Below are 16321 nucleotides of genomic sequence, written 5' to 3'. Positions count from 1 at the left end.
ATGTTGCTTTATTGCAGGGGATTAGAAAAAAATAGAAAGTTATAGGATTTAATACAAACCAAGATTGAATAAAAAATTGTATGTATCATACATTATAAATTCCAATAGTTTCCAGTAAATCTAAATTAGTAATCCAAAAGTGTGAACGTAGAAGAGATACAGCGGTCCTCCCAGAACGTCTGCAGTCACTCTCACCCCCAGTCTGATGAGTGGAAACAGGTCATTTCCATATAGAGGAAGCTTTGCATGCTCAGCTGAAACTGGGGTTCTGAGAGGGTTTAAAGTCCTCTGAGTTCAACACTGCAGGACTCTGAGCTGTCACTCAACACCCCAGAAACCGTGGCAACCATGAATCACCTCACCCTCCTTTTCTGGACAGTGGTCTGTGGATCCTTAACAGGTTGGTTCATTCCACTCAGTCTAAATGTGGACCACCCTTCTCTGTTTGCTTGTGTTTTCTATTGGATAACTCAATGTTTGGTTTGTTTGTTTTCTACAGGAACCAGCAGTCAGGTGACTGTGACTCAGACACCAGTAGTGTCCTTTACTCCAGGATCCACAGCCACTCTGACCTGTAAAACAAACCCAGCGGTTTACGATGGTGATGAACTATACTGGTACCAACAGAAAACCTGGAGAAGCCCCCAAGCTCATCATAAAATTAATAAACCAACTTGTATCACCAACACCAGCTCGGTTTAGTGGCAGTGGAAGAAGCACTGATTTCTCTCTGACCATCAACGGCGCCCAGCGTGAAGATGCAGCAGTTTATCACTGTCAGAGTTTCCACTTTCCTAACAGGGTCCGGGTGTTCACACAGTGATTGAGAGCCGTACAAAAACCTCCCTCAGTCACACTGCGTAGACACTGAGCTGTTACAGCAGGAACCTGCTGCAGCTGCTGAGGGGGAAGAGACTCTGACACAGAGCGCTGAGCACAGAGCTGGCTCTAACCAGGGGCCTCAACCAAGAACCAGCATTAGATTCCTCAGCATTATTAAACATAGAAGTACTACCTTAACTACTACGTATTACATACAACTACTATCTCAACTACCACGTATAATATACCACTACTACCTAAACTACCACACATGACATACAACTACTAACTCAACTACCACGTATCACACACAACTACTACCTCAACTACAAGATATTACATACAAGAACTTCCTAAACTACAATACTTTGCATACAACTCAAATCCCACTGCCCCCGCGGTAGAGACCCTCATCCACGCCTTCATCACCTCCCCTCTGGACGGGGATCATGAAGTCCCACTGGGGGGGTCCCCACAGAGCCCTGGAGCGGCTCCAGTGTACCAATCCCCCCCCCCCCCCCCCCCATCCACCTCCACCGGCTCCCATTAAGGTCCTGTAGCACCTCCTCCTCCTCCTCCTCAGTCCCTCTAGCCCCCGCTCCTCTCACAGCTCCTCAGACCCTACTCCCCCTCCCAGAATCTCCGTTCCTCAGACCACGGACTGCTTTACCCCCCCAACCCCCCACCCCGGGTTAGGGACTTCAGCTATGGACAGAGCCTTTAGGGTGGCTGCCCCCACTCTGTGGAACTCGCTCCCCGGGAGATCCTCAACGCTGGATCCATCTGCGTTTTCACAAGCTGCCTGAAGACCCACTTACTGGGCCTGGACTTTGGAACATGATCTTTTCTTGAAAATATAATATTTCATATTTTCTTGTTCTGTGTCCCCAACACTTAAAGCAGCTTGGGTCCTGATGAAAGGAACGACTTTATTTGTATTGTTATGAATAGAATATAGTCTGCTATATATTTCATAAAACCTGAAGATAATTTAGTTCATGTAATCAGTCTTTATTGCATAGCGTTGGTTTGACACCAGAAGGCGCCATTGAGCTGGTATGGAGACATGCACACATGCTGCTTTCCCTGGAATCTCCAGAGACTCTTCTGAAAGTTTCAGCCCTACATTTCCACTGACTTTCTGTCACTCGAGAGACACAGGTGCACATCTGCTAAAACTGGACATCATTTGAATAGCTAACGGTTCACCGCTCACAGAATACGTTTAAAGAAACACATATTTTAGCCATGTCGGTTTGGTCTTTTACTCAGACAGACATTATGAATATGTTACTGTTTCCCTCACTCAGCATTCTAGGGTTCTTATGTCTTGGTGAGGGATACTGAATGTTTTTCGAGCCGTAATTTTACATGTGGCTGAGTTGGTATCTGCAGAAACCTGGACATCTCTCTGAACTACTATTATATGAATCGACAGAAAAGTCAGTCTGACACACATGGGTCATTTCAGCAGCAGTGGCTCTATGACTGACACTGGTCCACTGAATACACTGAACACACTTTACAACATCCACACAACCAACACTTTGTTCATTCAGAGATATACATCATTGCCTCCCCACGTGGGGAAATTTGTTTGATGTAGATGGCAGAGGTTTTATATGCACATTAAAGGACAATTCTGGTATTTTGAACATTAAGCCCCCTTTCTGGTTTGTTTAGGATGAAATAGAGTGGGTGACACCGAAATTTTAACTATTAGTCCTTTCTCGGGTATTTGGCTCATTTTGAATCGCTCCTGCCTGCTTCACAATGGTTGTCTGTGTGCATACACCAACCCGTCAACCCAGCAACCCTGAACGTTCGTTTTAAAAAATGTGCAAGTAACCGAGTGGTTAGTGGCATTCGTGAAGTTTAAAAAAAAAATATCGGCGCAATATATGGTTTCCATCCGTGTTAGTTGCTAAATGGAACTATTTTTTCAGATACCTCACAACCGCATATAAACTTCCGCACAAGGTCCCACTCCGTGCAGCACCTACTTTCGACTTCCGTCGGCATCTGCCTGCACTTCCCACAGGCACGCCACCCGCCCGTGATCCTGGGGACCGCTTCATCCGGAGCTTCAGGCGCCTCCGTAGCCCTCGCCTCCATCTCACGTAGCTCCTCCTGGGTGAATTCTGGGTAAAACGATATCCTCTGCCGTCTAACTCAAAATCGAGTGCGTCCTCCAGAAGCCACCTTTCATAATCCATTTTCAGTGATTTTCTATGTGATTTTCCCTAATCTGAGGTGCCCACGGTACAAGACTTCAAACCAACGTAAACAGCCCACCTTTCCGGTTCGGCGGAGTAATATCATCGTGCAGTAATGAGTCTTCCAACTGATATCAACTGGCGATAAATGTGCAATAAAACACGACAGAAACCATGTATTGCGCCGATAATTCTTTTTTAAACTTCACGAATGCCACTAACCACTCGGTTACTTGCACATTTTTGAAAACGAACGTTTAGGGTTGCTGGGTTGACAGGTTTGTGTATGCACACAGACAACCATTGTGAAGCAGGCAGGAGCGATTCAAAATGAGCCAAATACCCGAGAAAGGACTAATAGTTCAAATTTCGGTGTCACCCACTCTATTTCATCCTAAACAAACCAGAAAGGGGGCCCAATGATCAAAATACCAGAATTGTCCTTTAAGCCACATTAATTCGAAAATACAGAAGATAAACGATAGTAAATGATGACAAGAAAAAATGTGTTCTTTACATCTTTATTTAATGTTCAACATGTGACCAACACAAGCAACGGGTAAAAATCGGAAAGCATAACGTTAATGAATCAAAGACGAGTTATATTAATGTAAATCATCTAAAGCTGCATTGCCAACCTGAGACAGAAACACATAAAGCAGACGTGTCAGAGGAGATCTGTATCCTCCAGTACCTCCATGCTGGAGCCTCTCTACTCTGAACACTCTCTCAGGGTTTGAGTGACAGGCTGCGTCTGGCCATTCTTACTGGCCTCACAGCTCACTGAGCCCGCCTTCCTCCACTGGTCTGCAGGGAGGGTCAAGGTGCTGCTCCAGCTGTAGTGGCCATCTTTCCCCAGGATCCCCAGGCTATCTGACACCCCCCCAGACCTGCTGCTGCCCCCCACCTTCCAGCCAAGCTTCCAGTCTGAGGGGAAGCCCCCACTGGCCACACACACTAGTATAGCACTGCCCTGCTCCAGCTCCACTCTGGAGGGAGGGAGGACGCTCAGCGTGGGCTGCACCACTCCCACTGGAAGAGAGAGAGAGGAGTGGACAACAGGCTCAGTTAACATCAGCCTCATAGGAGCACAGAGGGAAGGGACAGCTTTCTGTTCACCAGCAGTTGGTGACATTAAAGAGGAAGGAAACCATTGTGTTTAAAATCTCTTCATTAAAACGGTAACAACATGTTTATATTTAAAATGATTGAACTTCAAATTTAGCATTTTATTGGTTTATCATTAATCAACTTTAAACAAGTTTGAATTTCTTCAAACTTAACTATGACTAATTTGCCAATAAAAAATGAATGAATAATGCCACAGCAATAATGAAGTCTTTAATAAAATGCCTTATATTGCAGAACATATGTTACATATTTAGTGTAATTTGAAAGACAGAACTCTGTACGACAATATATTTACACTTCCTCCTCAGCTTATCTTCCGAAAAAACTACATGAAATTTAAACTATCGAAAAGTAAAGAATGTGAAGATTATCACGCCTAATTAAATTTAAAGAAAGTCAAATATGCCAGGCAAAGAAAAAAGTGTCCTTGTACTTACAGTCAACGATGAGTTTGGTGCCTCCACCAAAAGTGACCCACAGTGATACAAACTCATTAAGAGGTTGTACAAAAACCTCCCGCACATTAAAGACTCATCTCACTGACACACTAACACTTGCTTTTTACTAAAACGGATGAATTAGTCGATATTTGATTCATTGGAAATATTGTAATTAATATATATTAATTGTATGAATGTATAGTAATTTAATTAAATATATTCATCATTCATTTTTAAAGGCTCACTTTCAAACGGTTTATTGTTTTGATTAAGTCTATTAATTTGACTTAATAAAAAACCTTCAAGCCAATGTTATATTCATGCATTTATTATAAACAGAACAATATGTTTTTATCTATTATTCTGGTTTTAGGTAATAATAAATCTAAATTAGAGATTCAAAGGATGTCATACAAACCAAGATCGACCTCAACAAGATAGTGTTGTGCATTTTAAATTCCAATAGTTTCCAGTAAATCTGAATTTGTATTCCAATAGTGTGAATCTAGAAGAGACACAGCGGTCCTCCCAGAACGTCTGCAGTCACTCTCACCCCCAGTCTGATGAGTGGAAACAGGTCATTTCCATATAGAGGAAGCTTTGCATGCTCAGCTGAAACTGGGGTTCTGAGAGGGTTTAAAGTCCTCTGAGTTCAACACTGCAGGACTCGGAGCTGTCACTCAACACCCCAGAAACCGTGGCAACCATGAATCACCTCACCCTCCTTTTCTGGACAGTGGTCTGTGGATCCTTAACAGGTTGGTTCATTCCACTCAGTCAAAATGTGGACCATCCTTCTCTGTTTGTTTGTGTTTTCTATTGGATAACTCAATGTTTGGTTGGTTTGTTTTCTATAGGAACCAGCAGTCAGGTGACTGTGACTCAGACACCAGTAGTGTCCTTTACTCCAGGATCCACAGTCACTCTGACCTGTAAAACACAACCAGCTGTTTACAGATGGAGTGATGTACAACAGGGTATATATTGGTACCAACAGAAACCTGGAGAAGCCCCCAAGCTCATCATAAGCTATATAAGTACCCTTGTATCACCAACACCAGCTCGGTTTAGTGGCAGTGGAAGCAGCACTGACTTCTCTCTGACCATCAGCGCCGCCCAGCGTGAAGATGCAGCAGTTTATCACTGTCAGAGTGCCCACTATCCTAACAGTGTCTGGGTGTTCACACAGTGATTGAGAGCCGTACAAAAACCTCCCTCAGTCACACTGCGTAGACACTGAGCTGTTACAGCAGGAACCTGCTGCAGCTGCTGAGGGGGAAGAGACTCTGACACAGAGCGCTGAGCCCAGAGCTGGCTCTAACCAGGGGCCTCAACCAAGAGCCAGCATTAGATTCCTCAGCATTATTAAACATACAACTACTACCTTAACTACTACGTATTACATACAACTACTATCTCAACTACCACGTATAATATACCACTACTACCTCAACTACCACATATTGTCTACCACACCTTCTCTGGCCAAAACATCCCCCTTTCCACATCCGTCACCAACCTCGGTGTTAAAATGGACCCACAACTTAATTTTGACACCCACATCAAACACCTCTGTAAGACAGCATTATACCACCTCAGGAACATCGCCAAACTCCGCCAATCACTCACCCTGGCTGATGCAGAGAAGCTCGTCCATGCCTTTGTCTCCTCCAGGTTGGACTACTGCAATGCACTCCTCATTGGGATCCCTGGCAAGAGCATCCAGAGGCTCCAATACATTCAAAACAGTGCTGCCAGGGTCCTGATGATGGTGCGCAAGCATGACCACATCACCCCCATCCTGAAATCACTGCACTGGCTCCCTGTCCCACTCAGTATTGAGTACAAGGTCTCCCTCCTCACCCACCAGTGCCTTCACGGACTTGTCCCCCTCTACCTTCAGGAACTCCTCACCCCCCCGAGAACCTCACTTACACTCCGTTCAGGATCCACTCACACCCTCCAAACCCGACATACGAAGCTGTGCACCATGGGTGATCGGGCCTTTTCTGCTGCTGCCCCTAGACAATGGAACGCTATGGGACTGGGGACTTCAGCTATGGACAGAGCCTTTAGGGTGGCTGCCCCCACTCTGTGGAACTCGAGATCCTCAACGCTGGATCCATCTGCGTTTTCACAAGCTTTTTGATTGTTTCAAAATATAATCTTTCACGTTGTTTTGTTCTTTGTCACCTACAGTTAAAGCAGCTTGCGTCCTTATGAAAGGACTTTCTTCTTCTTCTTATTATTATGAATCAAGTCAAGCCAGCCATTTATTTAATAAAAGCTGAAGATAGTGGAGTTCATGGAATCAGTCTTTATTGCAATGGCGTTGGTTGGACACAAGATGGCGCCATTGAGCTATTATGGAGACATGCACACGTACTGCTTTCACTGGAACCTCCAGAGACTCCTTTGAATACCTCAGCCCTATATTTCCACTGACTTTCTGCCACTCAAGAGACACAGGTGCACCTCAGCTAAAAATGGACATCATTTGAGTCGCGACAGTTCACTGCTCACATACTGCGTCTTTGGTTTAGTTGCTGTGATCATGACTGGACGCCTGGCCACACCACCTGACAGCGACTAGCTCACTCACCAGCACATCAACCTCAATATTACTACCGTTGGTTTAAGAAAAAAAAAATACTCTTGTTGAGCTGGCCAAAGAAAATTATTTTATTGTATCTTCTTTTGACATTTTCTCTCCATTGTAATCTCCCCTTACTTGTCCTACCTACCTATCATACCATTTAAGTTGATCAACAAAGTGTGGTTTCCCATTTTATCACAGTTATGTACTGCTGTTCTTTAATAACGAGGCATATATCGTAAAAGTATGAAACTAAAACTGTGACTCTGAAGAAAGTTTAAATGATATCGAAATTCCGTTTAGATATTATGGAAGATTCAAGTGTGTAGATTTGTTCTTCTTCTTCTTCCTTTAATTTCCGGCAGACTGTATGCCTTTGCGGCACATTGCTGCCATCCACAGGACAAAAATAAAACAAAAACAAAATTCCAAACCGCAATCAGTCCCTTTTTATCTGTCGAGTGGCCGCCATAAATTCCAGCACAGCTTTTACAATCCCACGCTGGTCCTCGATGGGACACAGAAGGCTCCTCAGAGTAACGGGTGTTGCGCCCACCGCTGCATTCAGCCGCTCCCTCTCCAGTGCGAGTCCTGCACACTCCATCAGGACATGTTCCACTGTTTGGTTGTTGCCACACTCCCCACACAGTCCATCCTCATGTTTCCCAATTTTGTGTAAGTCCCACGCTAGTCCACAATGCCCCAACCTCAGTCTGGTCATCATGCCTGTATGCCTCCTTTCTTTCCCCAGAAAACACTGGCTCCTTGTGACTGACTTCTGCAAGCTGTAATAATGCCTCCCCTTCTTTTCCCGATCCCACTCCTCCTGCCACACAGCCATGATGTTCCTCTTTATGATTGACCTACACTCAGTTAACCCCAGCCTCACTTTTACGTCCACCTTTTCCCTTCTTAAAGCCCTTTTCGCTGCTCCATCAGCTAGCTCATTCCCCTCTATCCCCACATGGGCTGGGACCCACAAGAACCCCACTAACTCTCCCGCCTGCTCAATCCTGTGCATCAGGGTAAGAAGCTCCACCACGAGGTCCGACCTGGCTCCAAGCCCTCCCTCCTTCAAGGTCATCAGCACTGATGCAGAGTCAGAACATATCACCACTGGGCCTGGCCTCACCTCCTCCACCCACTGCATAGCCCAGATTATAGCAAGTAGCTCTGTGGTATAAACTGAAACCCCCTCAGACAGTCGCTTATACCTGCTCACATCCAAATCTGGGACGCAAAAAGCAAACCCAGACTTCCCAGTTCTTGGGCCCCATCCGTGTAAATTTGAATGTACTGCCCCCAAGTGTTATTTAACCTTTCCCTTACAATGTCCCCAAATGTTGCAGTTCTCTCATACGCCAAAACACTCAGATCTATCTCTGGCACCGGTAGAATCCATGGTGGTATTGCTGGCCAGTGAACTATAGGGGCCACCCCCTCCTCCCCAAACTCCATCCTCCCCATCTCCTCATTAACTTTAAAAATGAAACACTCTCTTTTCACTCTTGCTCCTCCCCACTCCCATGCACCTTCCAAAGCCAGATGCCCCACATTCTCTCCTTGATGTCCCCTTAATTTACAGATATACTGCATTGCCAGCTTAGACCTTCTGATACCCAATGGGGTCTCCCCCATCTCTACAAGCAAAGCTGCGATTGGGGTGGAACGGAAGGCCCCACAGACAACTCTCTGTGCCTTTGCCTGCACTACATCAAGTCTCTTGAGAATTGTTTTTGCTGCCGTCCCATAACACAAACACCCATAATCTATCCTCCATCTGACCATTGCCCTGTAAATCATTATCTGTGTATCCTGGCCAGCACCCCACAAACTTCCTGATGGGGGACCGCATGACATTTAGAACTTTCTCACACTTGCTCACAATGCTATCTACATGTTTTTTAAAGGTCAATCTTTCATCGCACAATACTCCCAATAATTTAAACTCTTTTAACCTCTCTACTGCTTGCCCATGCATTAATAAACCTTGACACACAGTTTTCTTATTGCCAAATACAACATATTTAGTTTTTTCCGTTGATATATTAAAACCCCAACTGCTTCCCCAGTCCATTCTTTATTTAATGCCTCCTGTATTTTCTCTGTTATGTGTTTGATGTTCCTGCCTCTTTTCCACACTGCTCCGTCGTCTGCAAACAATGACAAACCAAACCCTGATCCAATGTCTTTAAAATTGTCGTTCACCATTACATTAAATAAAACCAGACTTATTCCACTTCCTTGTGGTGTTCCATTCTCACGCATGTGCCATTCGACATCGCCTCCCCTACCCTTACCTGAATTACCCTGTTCTTTAAAAAGTCCTGTACCCAGTTCAGCATACGCCCTCGAATCCCTGCGTCGTACGGCATTAATGATGAGCCCCTCCTTCCACAACAAGTCCACAAGCCTTTTCGATATCCAAAAACACTGCAACTGCTCCCTCTTTATTAAGCATGGCTTTCTTTACATCCGAATCCAGCGAGATCACAGAATCCATGGTACTTCTTCCTCTGCGAAACCCACTTTGCATTAGTGTGACCCACCCCTCCTTCTCCAGTTTGTATGCTAACCTATCCGTCACCATTCTTTCCATTATTTTACACATCACTGCTGTTAGTGCAATGGGTCTATATGACCCTGGATGCTCTGCCTCCTTCCTGGCTTTAACATTGGGACCACCACTGCCTGATTCCAGGCTAATGGAAGCCTTCCTTCCTTCCAAACAGTATTCATAAGTGCTAACATTTCTTCCACCACCAAATCACCTATTCTTTTAAATATCTCATAGCTTATGCCGTCCTTCCCTGGTGCTGTTTCCCCCCTTTATTTATGGCTCTGCGCAGCTCTTCAATTGAAAAGTACAAATTAACACAATCAGCATTATCGTCATTCACCCCAAGTTTAAAAATATGTTGTCTTAGCGTCTCATTCCTCTTTCAAATACCTTCCTCCCCAATGTTTGCTCCCCTATGTACATCCTTAAACTTACTCTCACACATTTCTGCTTTCTCTATATCACTCTTTGCTATAACTCCCTTTTCCTCCAATACTGGCATCCTCCTTTTCCTGACCACGTCCTGACATACGATGAACTGCTGCCCATATGTCTCCAACTGATGTATCCACGCCCAATTCTCCACAATAACCTCTCCAACACTCTTTTTTGTAACCTGAATTACTCTTCTTGCTTAGCCCTCAGCCTTTGTACTCTCTTGCATTATTCTCTGTTGGGCACTTTCTCAATAGTCTATATGCACAGTTTCTATCCCTAACTGCTTTATCACAAGCCCTATTCCACCATGGCACACTTACTCTAGTTTTAGGGGTTTTCTTTAAAGGGATGCACTCATATGCACTACTTAATATCATTGCACATAAACTATTGTTCCTCTCATCTATCGATCCTCTCCATTCACAGTATCGAGGCCACTATCACATTTACTAGAGAACTTCTCCCAGTCTGCCTTTCCATAGTTAAAATATGTTGGTCTAGTCTGATCATCAGTTAGCAAAGTTTTCCCAAACTTCAAAAGTATTGGAAAGTGATCACTACCCATTGAGCACCTGTCCATAGTGTCCCATTCTCCTACTCTTGCGTGTTCACTGGATGCTAGTGCTAAATCTGTGCATGAACCTACCCCTGTCTTAATTTCAAACCTAGTTGGCCTGCCATCATTCATACATACTAACCCATGTTTGTCCATAAAATCCTCCACTGTGCTCCCATTTGTATCTTTCATTCTGCTTCCCCACAAAGGATTATGTGCATTAAAGTCACCTAGCCAAATAATCGGTGCCTTATCTGTTCCATAATCTCCTCCAAATCGATTATGTCGACTGGCAAGCAGGGATTATAAAAGTTAACTATATTTACCCACTTGTTATTTTCCCACACCTTTACCACCACACACTCTAGAGAAGACTTAATTTGCACCCTCTGGTACTTCACATCAAACCTTACAAACGTTGCACACCCTCCTCCTGCTTTCCCACTTCGGTCCTGTCTAATACTTTCATACCCTGGCACGACAAAGTCCAAACAAGGTTTGAGCCAAGTTTCCTGAATACACAGTAAAGCTGGTTTATACTCTCCATTAAAAACATCCACAAATCTTTTAAACTCTTGGCCATTTGCGATCAGGCTCCTTGCGTTCCATTGCATCAAATAAAACATCAATAGATTAAGTATCCTCATATTCAGTCATGTCCATTTCCCCTCCTTTACCATTTCCCTCACTCCTGCCTTTGCCCCTCCCTTCTCTCTCCCTCCCTCCCTCCTGCCCCTCAAGCTTCTGCCTCATGAATGTATGCAACTCCTCTGGGCCCATTTCTACCACCTCAAGAAACCTTTCGGCCAGCCTCCACCACAATTTTAATAGCGTCAGACCTTTTGGTTATATTTCTTGCTGCCCACACCACATATACCATGAAAGCAAGGAGTGACTGTTTTTACTCTATCCGCATTGCATTCCCTTCTCCTGGCCGCTGGTGAGCACTAGTCCCCACTGGGCTGTTAGCGTCCCCCCGTGCCTTTTACTTTCTTACTGGCCGCGTCTGCTTTCATCCCTGCAGCTTTATAGCAATCCACGTGATTGCTGAGGGGCTGCAGTGTGTCTGATCAGTCCGATGGGGAGGGTGGTACCTGGGACAGCACAACCAAAGCAGCAGGGGATCATTTCTTCCTGACTCTGGTGAACAAGTGTCTTGTGTTGGCGTATCTGTATAGCGGCAAGCAGGTGACCCACATGCACCTCGGCACCTCGTAATGCAGAGCTGGTTATAGAGATCCTGTGTCTAAGCAGTGAAGGGGCACCAAACAGTAATGCTAAATTAAATATGTTCCCCTCAACTGGCAAATGAGAAACACAAAACAAGGCAACTTACTGGTAGCTGGTGGTGGTGGTGGTGGTGGTGAGGTTCATCGGAGTCAGGAGAGACCATGGCAGCAGTGTAGCTTGATGCCCGTCGTCCTGCAGTCAGACGTAGGCTTGGTTTGTGGCCTTGGGCAGCTGTCATACCAAGAGGTGTGGGGGGACCCTCTGTCCGTTCCTCCCTCCCTCCCTGCCCTCTTGACAGGGGGGCAGCCTGACCAGGTGGTACGGTCAGGATGGACAGAGGCTCCCCGACACTGGTTTGCATTAAAATGTTGTAGTATGAGTTTATGTGAATATGAATACAGATGAATTACAGAAGAAATTAAAATATATGTCCTTCCTTGTAAATCATGCTTGGTAGCACAAATATATATGAAAATAAACAAATGACACTACATTGTCAAATGCTCAGAATCCAATATGAACTGTATTTTGTATTGCGTGGCATGGAGGTGCAAAGCGGGAATTAATGACTATATGTGCATGTGTGTAGTGTGTGTGTGTGTCTTCTCATGTCATATGAAGTAGGTGTATCAGAATGGGAAGACATCTTCAATAAAAACAGCTGAAAACGAAGCGGTATGAAACTAAAAACTGTGACTCTGAAGAAAGTTTAAATGATATCGAAATTCTGTTTAGATATTATGGAAGATACAAGTGGGGATTTGTTAAATGGTTTGAACGAAGATAAACGGTTGAAAATTGATTTAGTTACAACTGTGGTGTGTGTGTGTGTGTGTGGGGTGGGACGGCTGGTTTACCCTGTGTGCTTTGATTACTGATTCTCCACAGGTGTGAGCCTGTCTCAGCCCCAGAGTCCAATCAGCCTGACTCAGGCCAGGTGAGGCTGCTTCAACCAGCCATCGACCACACACACTCCACCCCCCCAACACCAGAGAGAGGAGGGAGGGGGGGGATGAATACCCAGCCAAAGCCAACTCCCCCCGACAAGACACGAACAAATATATAAATAATAAACCGGGTTAGCATACCCAACAGTTCACCAGACTCTGACCGAGGTTACCAAACCATACGCAGAACAATAATAAATGCTGTCCAGTCAGAGAGCTCACATTCAATAAGGAGATTTAAAAAGTGGGTTGATGTGATTTATCTATGAACTAAGGGTCATAAGGTCAACGGGAATATTTTAATGATTGTTAAAGAGGTGAACAGAGTGGAGTCCATGGAATCAGCGTTTCCATGAACTACTCTTGCACTGCGCCAGTGACGACCCTAAGCTGCCTGACAGTCTCAATGAATTTTATTGCCGCTTTGATAAAGATCGGGACGATGCCCTTATACAACCAACGGGCATCAAAACACGAGCAACGCCTTCTGTCTTACAGGAGGATGAGGTTAGGCGACTACTAAAAAAGCTGAATGGCAGGAAAGCTGCAGGCCCTGACCTCGTATCCTCCACTACCATCAAACGTTGTGCTGATGAACTGACCCCAGCACTCACAGGACATTTTTAACTGGTTAGGGAATGCAGAGTCCCCACATGTTTTAAGTCAGCTGTTATTATTCCTGTGCCCAAGAAGCCAGCATCACTGGTGTAAATGATTATAGACCGGTAGCTCTTACATCTGTCATAATGAAAATCTTGAAAAATCATACGTGATCATCTGTCCAAAGCTGTCTGTCTAGACCCCTTTCAGTTTGCATATCGGACAAATAGGTCTGTTGAGGAATGCCGTGTCACATGGTATCCATTCTATTCTATGTACTGTCATGGAGCTCATAAAAAAAATCCCTAGCAACTTGTACAGAGTTGGAGGGCAATGAAGTATTGAATCTGAATCTGAATCAGCCTTTATTGCAATTGCGTTGGTTGGACACTAGAGAGGCGCCATTGGGCAGGTATGGAGACATGCACTACACACTGGTTTCAGTGGAATCGCCAGAGAACTCTTCTGAAAGTCTCAGCCCTACATTTACTCTGACTTTCTGTCTCTAAAGAGACACAGGTGCACATCTGCTTAACTAAACTGGACATCATTTGAATAGCTCAAGCTCACTGCTCACAGAATACGTTTAAAGTAAAACATATTTTAGCGTTTGTCGGTTTGGTCTTTGACTCATAGACAGACATTATGAATATGTTACTGTTTTCCCCACTCAGCCTGCTAGGGTTCCTATGTCTTGGGAGGATACTGAATTTACATCTCTCGGAACTACTATTATATGAAATGACAGAAAGTCAGTCTGACACGTGGGTCATTTCAGCAGCAGTGGCTCTATGACTGACACTGCTCCACTGAATACAGTGAACACACTTTACAACATCCACACAACCAACACTTTGCTCATTCAGAGATATACATCATAGCCTCCCCCCGTGGGGAATTTGTTGATGAAGATGGCAGAGGTTTTATATGCTCATTGAAGCCACATTAATGCGAAAATACAGGAGATAAACGATAGTAAATGATGACAAGGAAGAATTTATTCTTATATCTTTATTAAATGTGTCAACATGTGACCACACAAGCAATGGGTAAATATCTGAAGCAATAACGTTAATGAATCAGACATGTTATTATTAATGTAAATCATCAAAAGCTGCAGTGCCACCTGAGACAGAGAGACATAAAGCAGACGTGTCAGAGGAGATCTGTATCCTCCAGTACCTCCATGCTGGAGCCTCTCTACTCTGAACACTGGTCAGGATTCAGGGTTTGAGTGACAGGCTGCGTCTGGCCATTCTTACTGGCCTCACAGCTCACTGAGCGCCGCCTTCCTCCACTGGTCTGCAGGGAGGGTCAGGTGCTGCTCCAGCTGTAGTGCCATCTTTCCCCAGGACCCCCAGGCTATCTGACACCCCCCCAGACCTGCTGCTGCCCCCGACCTTCCAGCCAAGCTTCCAGTCTGAGGGGAAGCCCCCACTGGCCACACACACTAGTGTAGCACTGCCCTGCTCCAGCTCCACTCTGGAGGGAGGGAGGACGCTCAGCGTGGGCTGCACCACTCCCACTGGAAGAGAGAGAGAGGAGTGGACAACAGGCTCAGTTAACATCAGCCTCATAGGAGCACAGAGGGAAGGGACAGCTTCCTGTTCACCAGCAGTTGGTGATATTAAAGAGGAAGGAAACCATTGTGTTTAAAATCTCTTCATTAAAACGATAACATGTTCATATTTAAAATAATTGAACTTCAAAATTTAGCATTCTATTGGGTTAACATTATCCGAAAAATGTGAATTTCTTCAAACTTAAATGTGACTGATTTGCCAATTCAATAAATGAATAATGCCACAGCAATAATGAGGTCTTTCATGAATATTATATTGTAGAACCTATGTAACATATGCAGTGTGATTTAAAAGACAGAACTCTGTACCACAATATATTTACACTTTGTCCTCAGCTTATTTTAAAAAAAAAAGACAAGAAATTAAAAATATAGAAAGTTCCAAAAGATAACGATTATCGTGCTTAATTATATTTAGAGAAAGTTAAATATGCCAGGCAAAGAAAAAGTGTCCTTGTACTTACAGTCAACGATGAGTTGGTGCCTCCACCAAAAGAGTACCACAGTGATACAAACTCATTAAGAGGCTGTACAAAAACCTCCCGACACATTAAAGACTCATCTCACTGACACACAAACACTGGCTTCTCACTAGAATGGACGATTAAGTCGACATTTGATTCACTGGAAACATAATTAAAATTATAGTAATCGTATGAATGCATATAGTAATTTAATGAAATATATTCATCATTCAATTATTTTCATAACATTTTTAAAGGCTCACTTACAAAACGGTTTATGGTTTTAAAACAAGTCTATTAATTTTACTTAATAAAAAAACCTTCAAGCCAATGTTATATCCATGCATTTATCATATACAGAACATATGTTTTCATCTATTATTCTCGGTTCAGGTATAATGTAACGACAATTTCTTTCAAACAAATGGAAAGTTAAAGGATTTCATACAAACCAACATCGGCTTCAACCAGATAAAATGTTATTTATTTAAAATTCCAATAGTTTCCATTAAATCTGAATTTGTATTCCAAAAATGTGAATATAGAAGAGATACAGCGGTCCCTCCCAGAACGTCTGCAGTCACTCTCACCCCAGTCTGATGAGTGGAAACAGGTCATTTCCATATAGAGGCAGCTTTGCATGCTCAGCTGAAACTGGGTTCTGAGAGGGTTTAAAGTCCTCTGAGTTCAAACACTGGCAGGACTCGGAGCTGTCAATCAACACCCCAGAACCGTGGCA

General features: G+C 44.1%; 1 gene segment (V, D, J or C); it reads right to left on the bottom strand.

The window, feature by feature from the left end:
• Positions 1-3795: 3795 nt before the first annotated feature.
• On the bottom strand, positions 3796-4640 carry LOC115543509 (immunoglobulin kappa constant-like; the record flags this gene model as incomplete). The annotated part of the segment is given in 2 exon segments: positions 3796-4070; positions 4607-4640. Coding segments are annotated over 2 exon segments (309 nt in total), but the record flags the coding sequence as incomplete, so codon positions are not given.
• Positions 4641-16321: the final 11681 nt, after the last annotated feature.

The sequence above is a fragment of the Gadus morhua genome, chromosome 5 (assembly GCF_902167405.1).
Source record: "Gadus morhua chromosome 5, gadMor3.0, whole genome shotgun sequence".
Taxonomy (NCBI): domain Eukaryota; kingdom Metazoa; phylum Chordata; class Actinopteri; order Gadiformes; family Gadidae; genus Gadus; species Gadus morhua.
The sequence above is the reverse complement of the archived record's forward strand: the minus strand, read 5'-3'. Positions and strand labels throughout refer to the sequence as shown.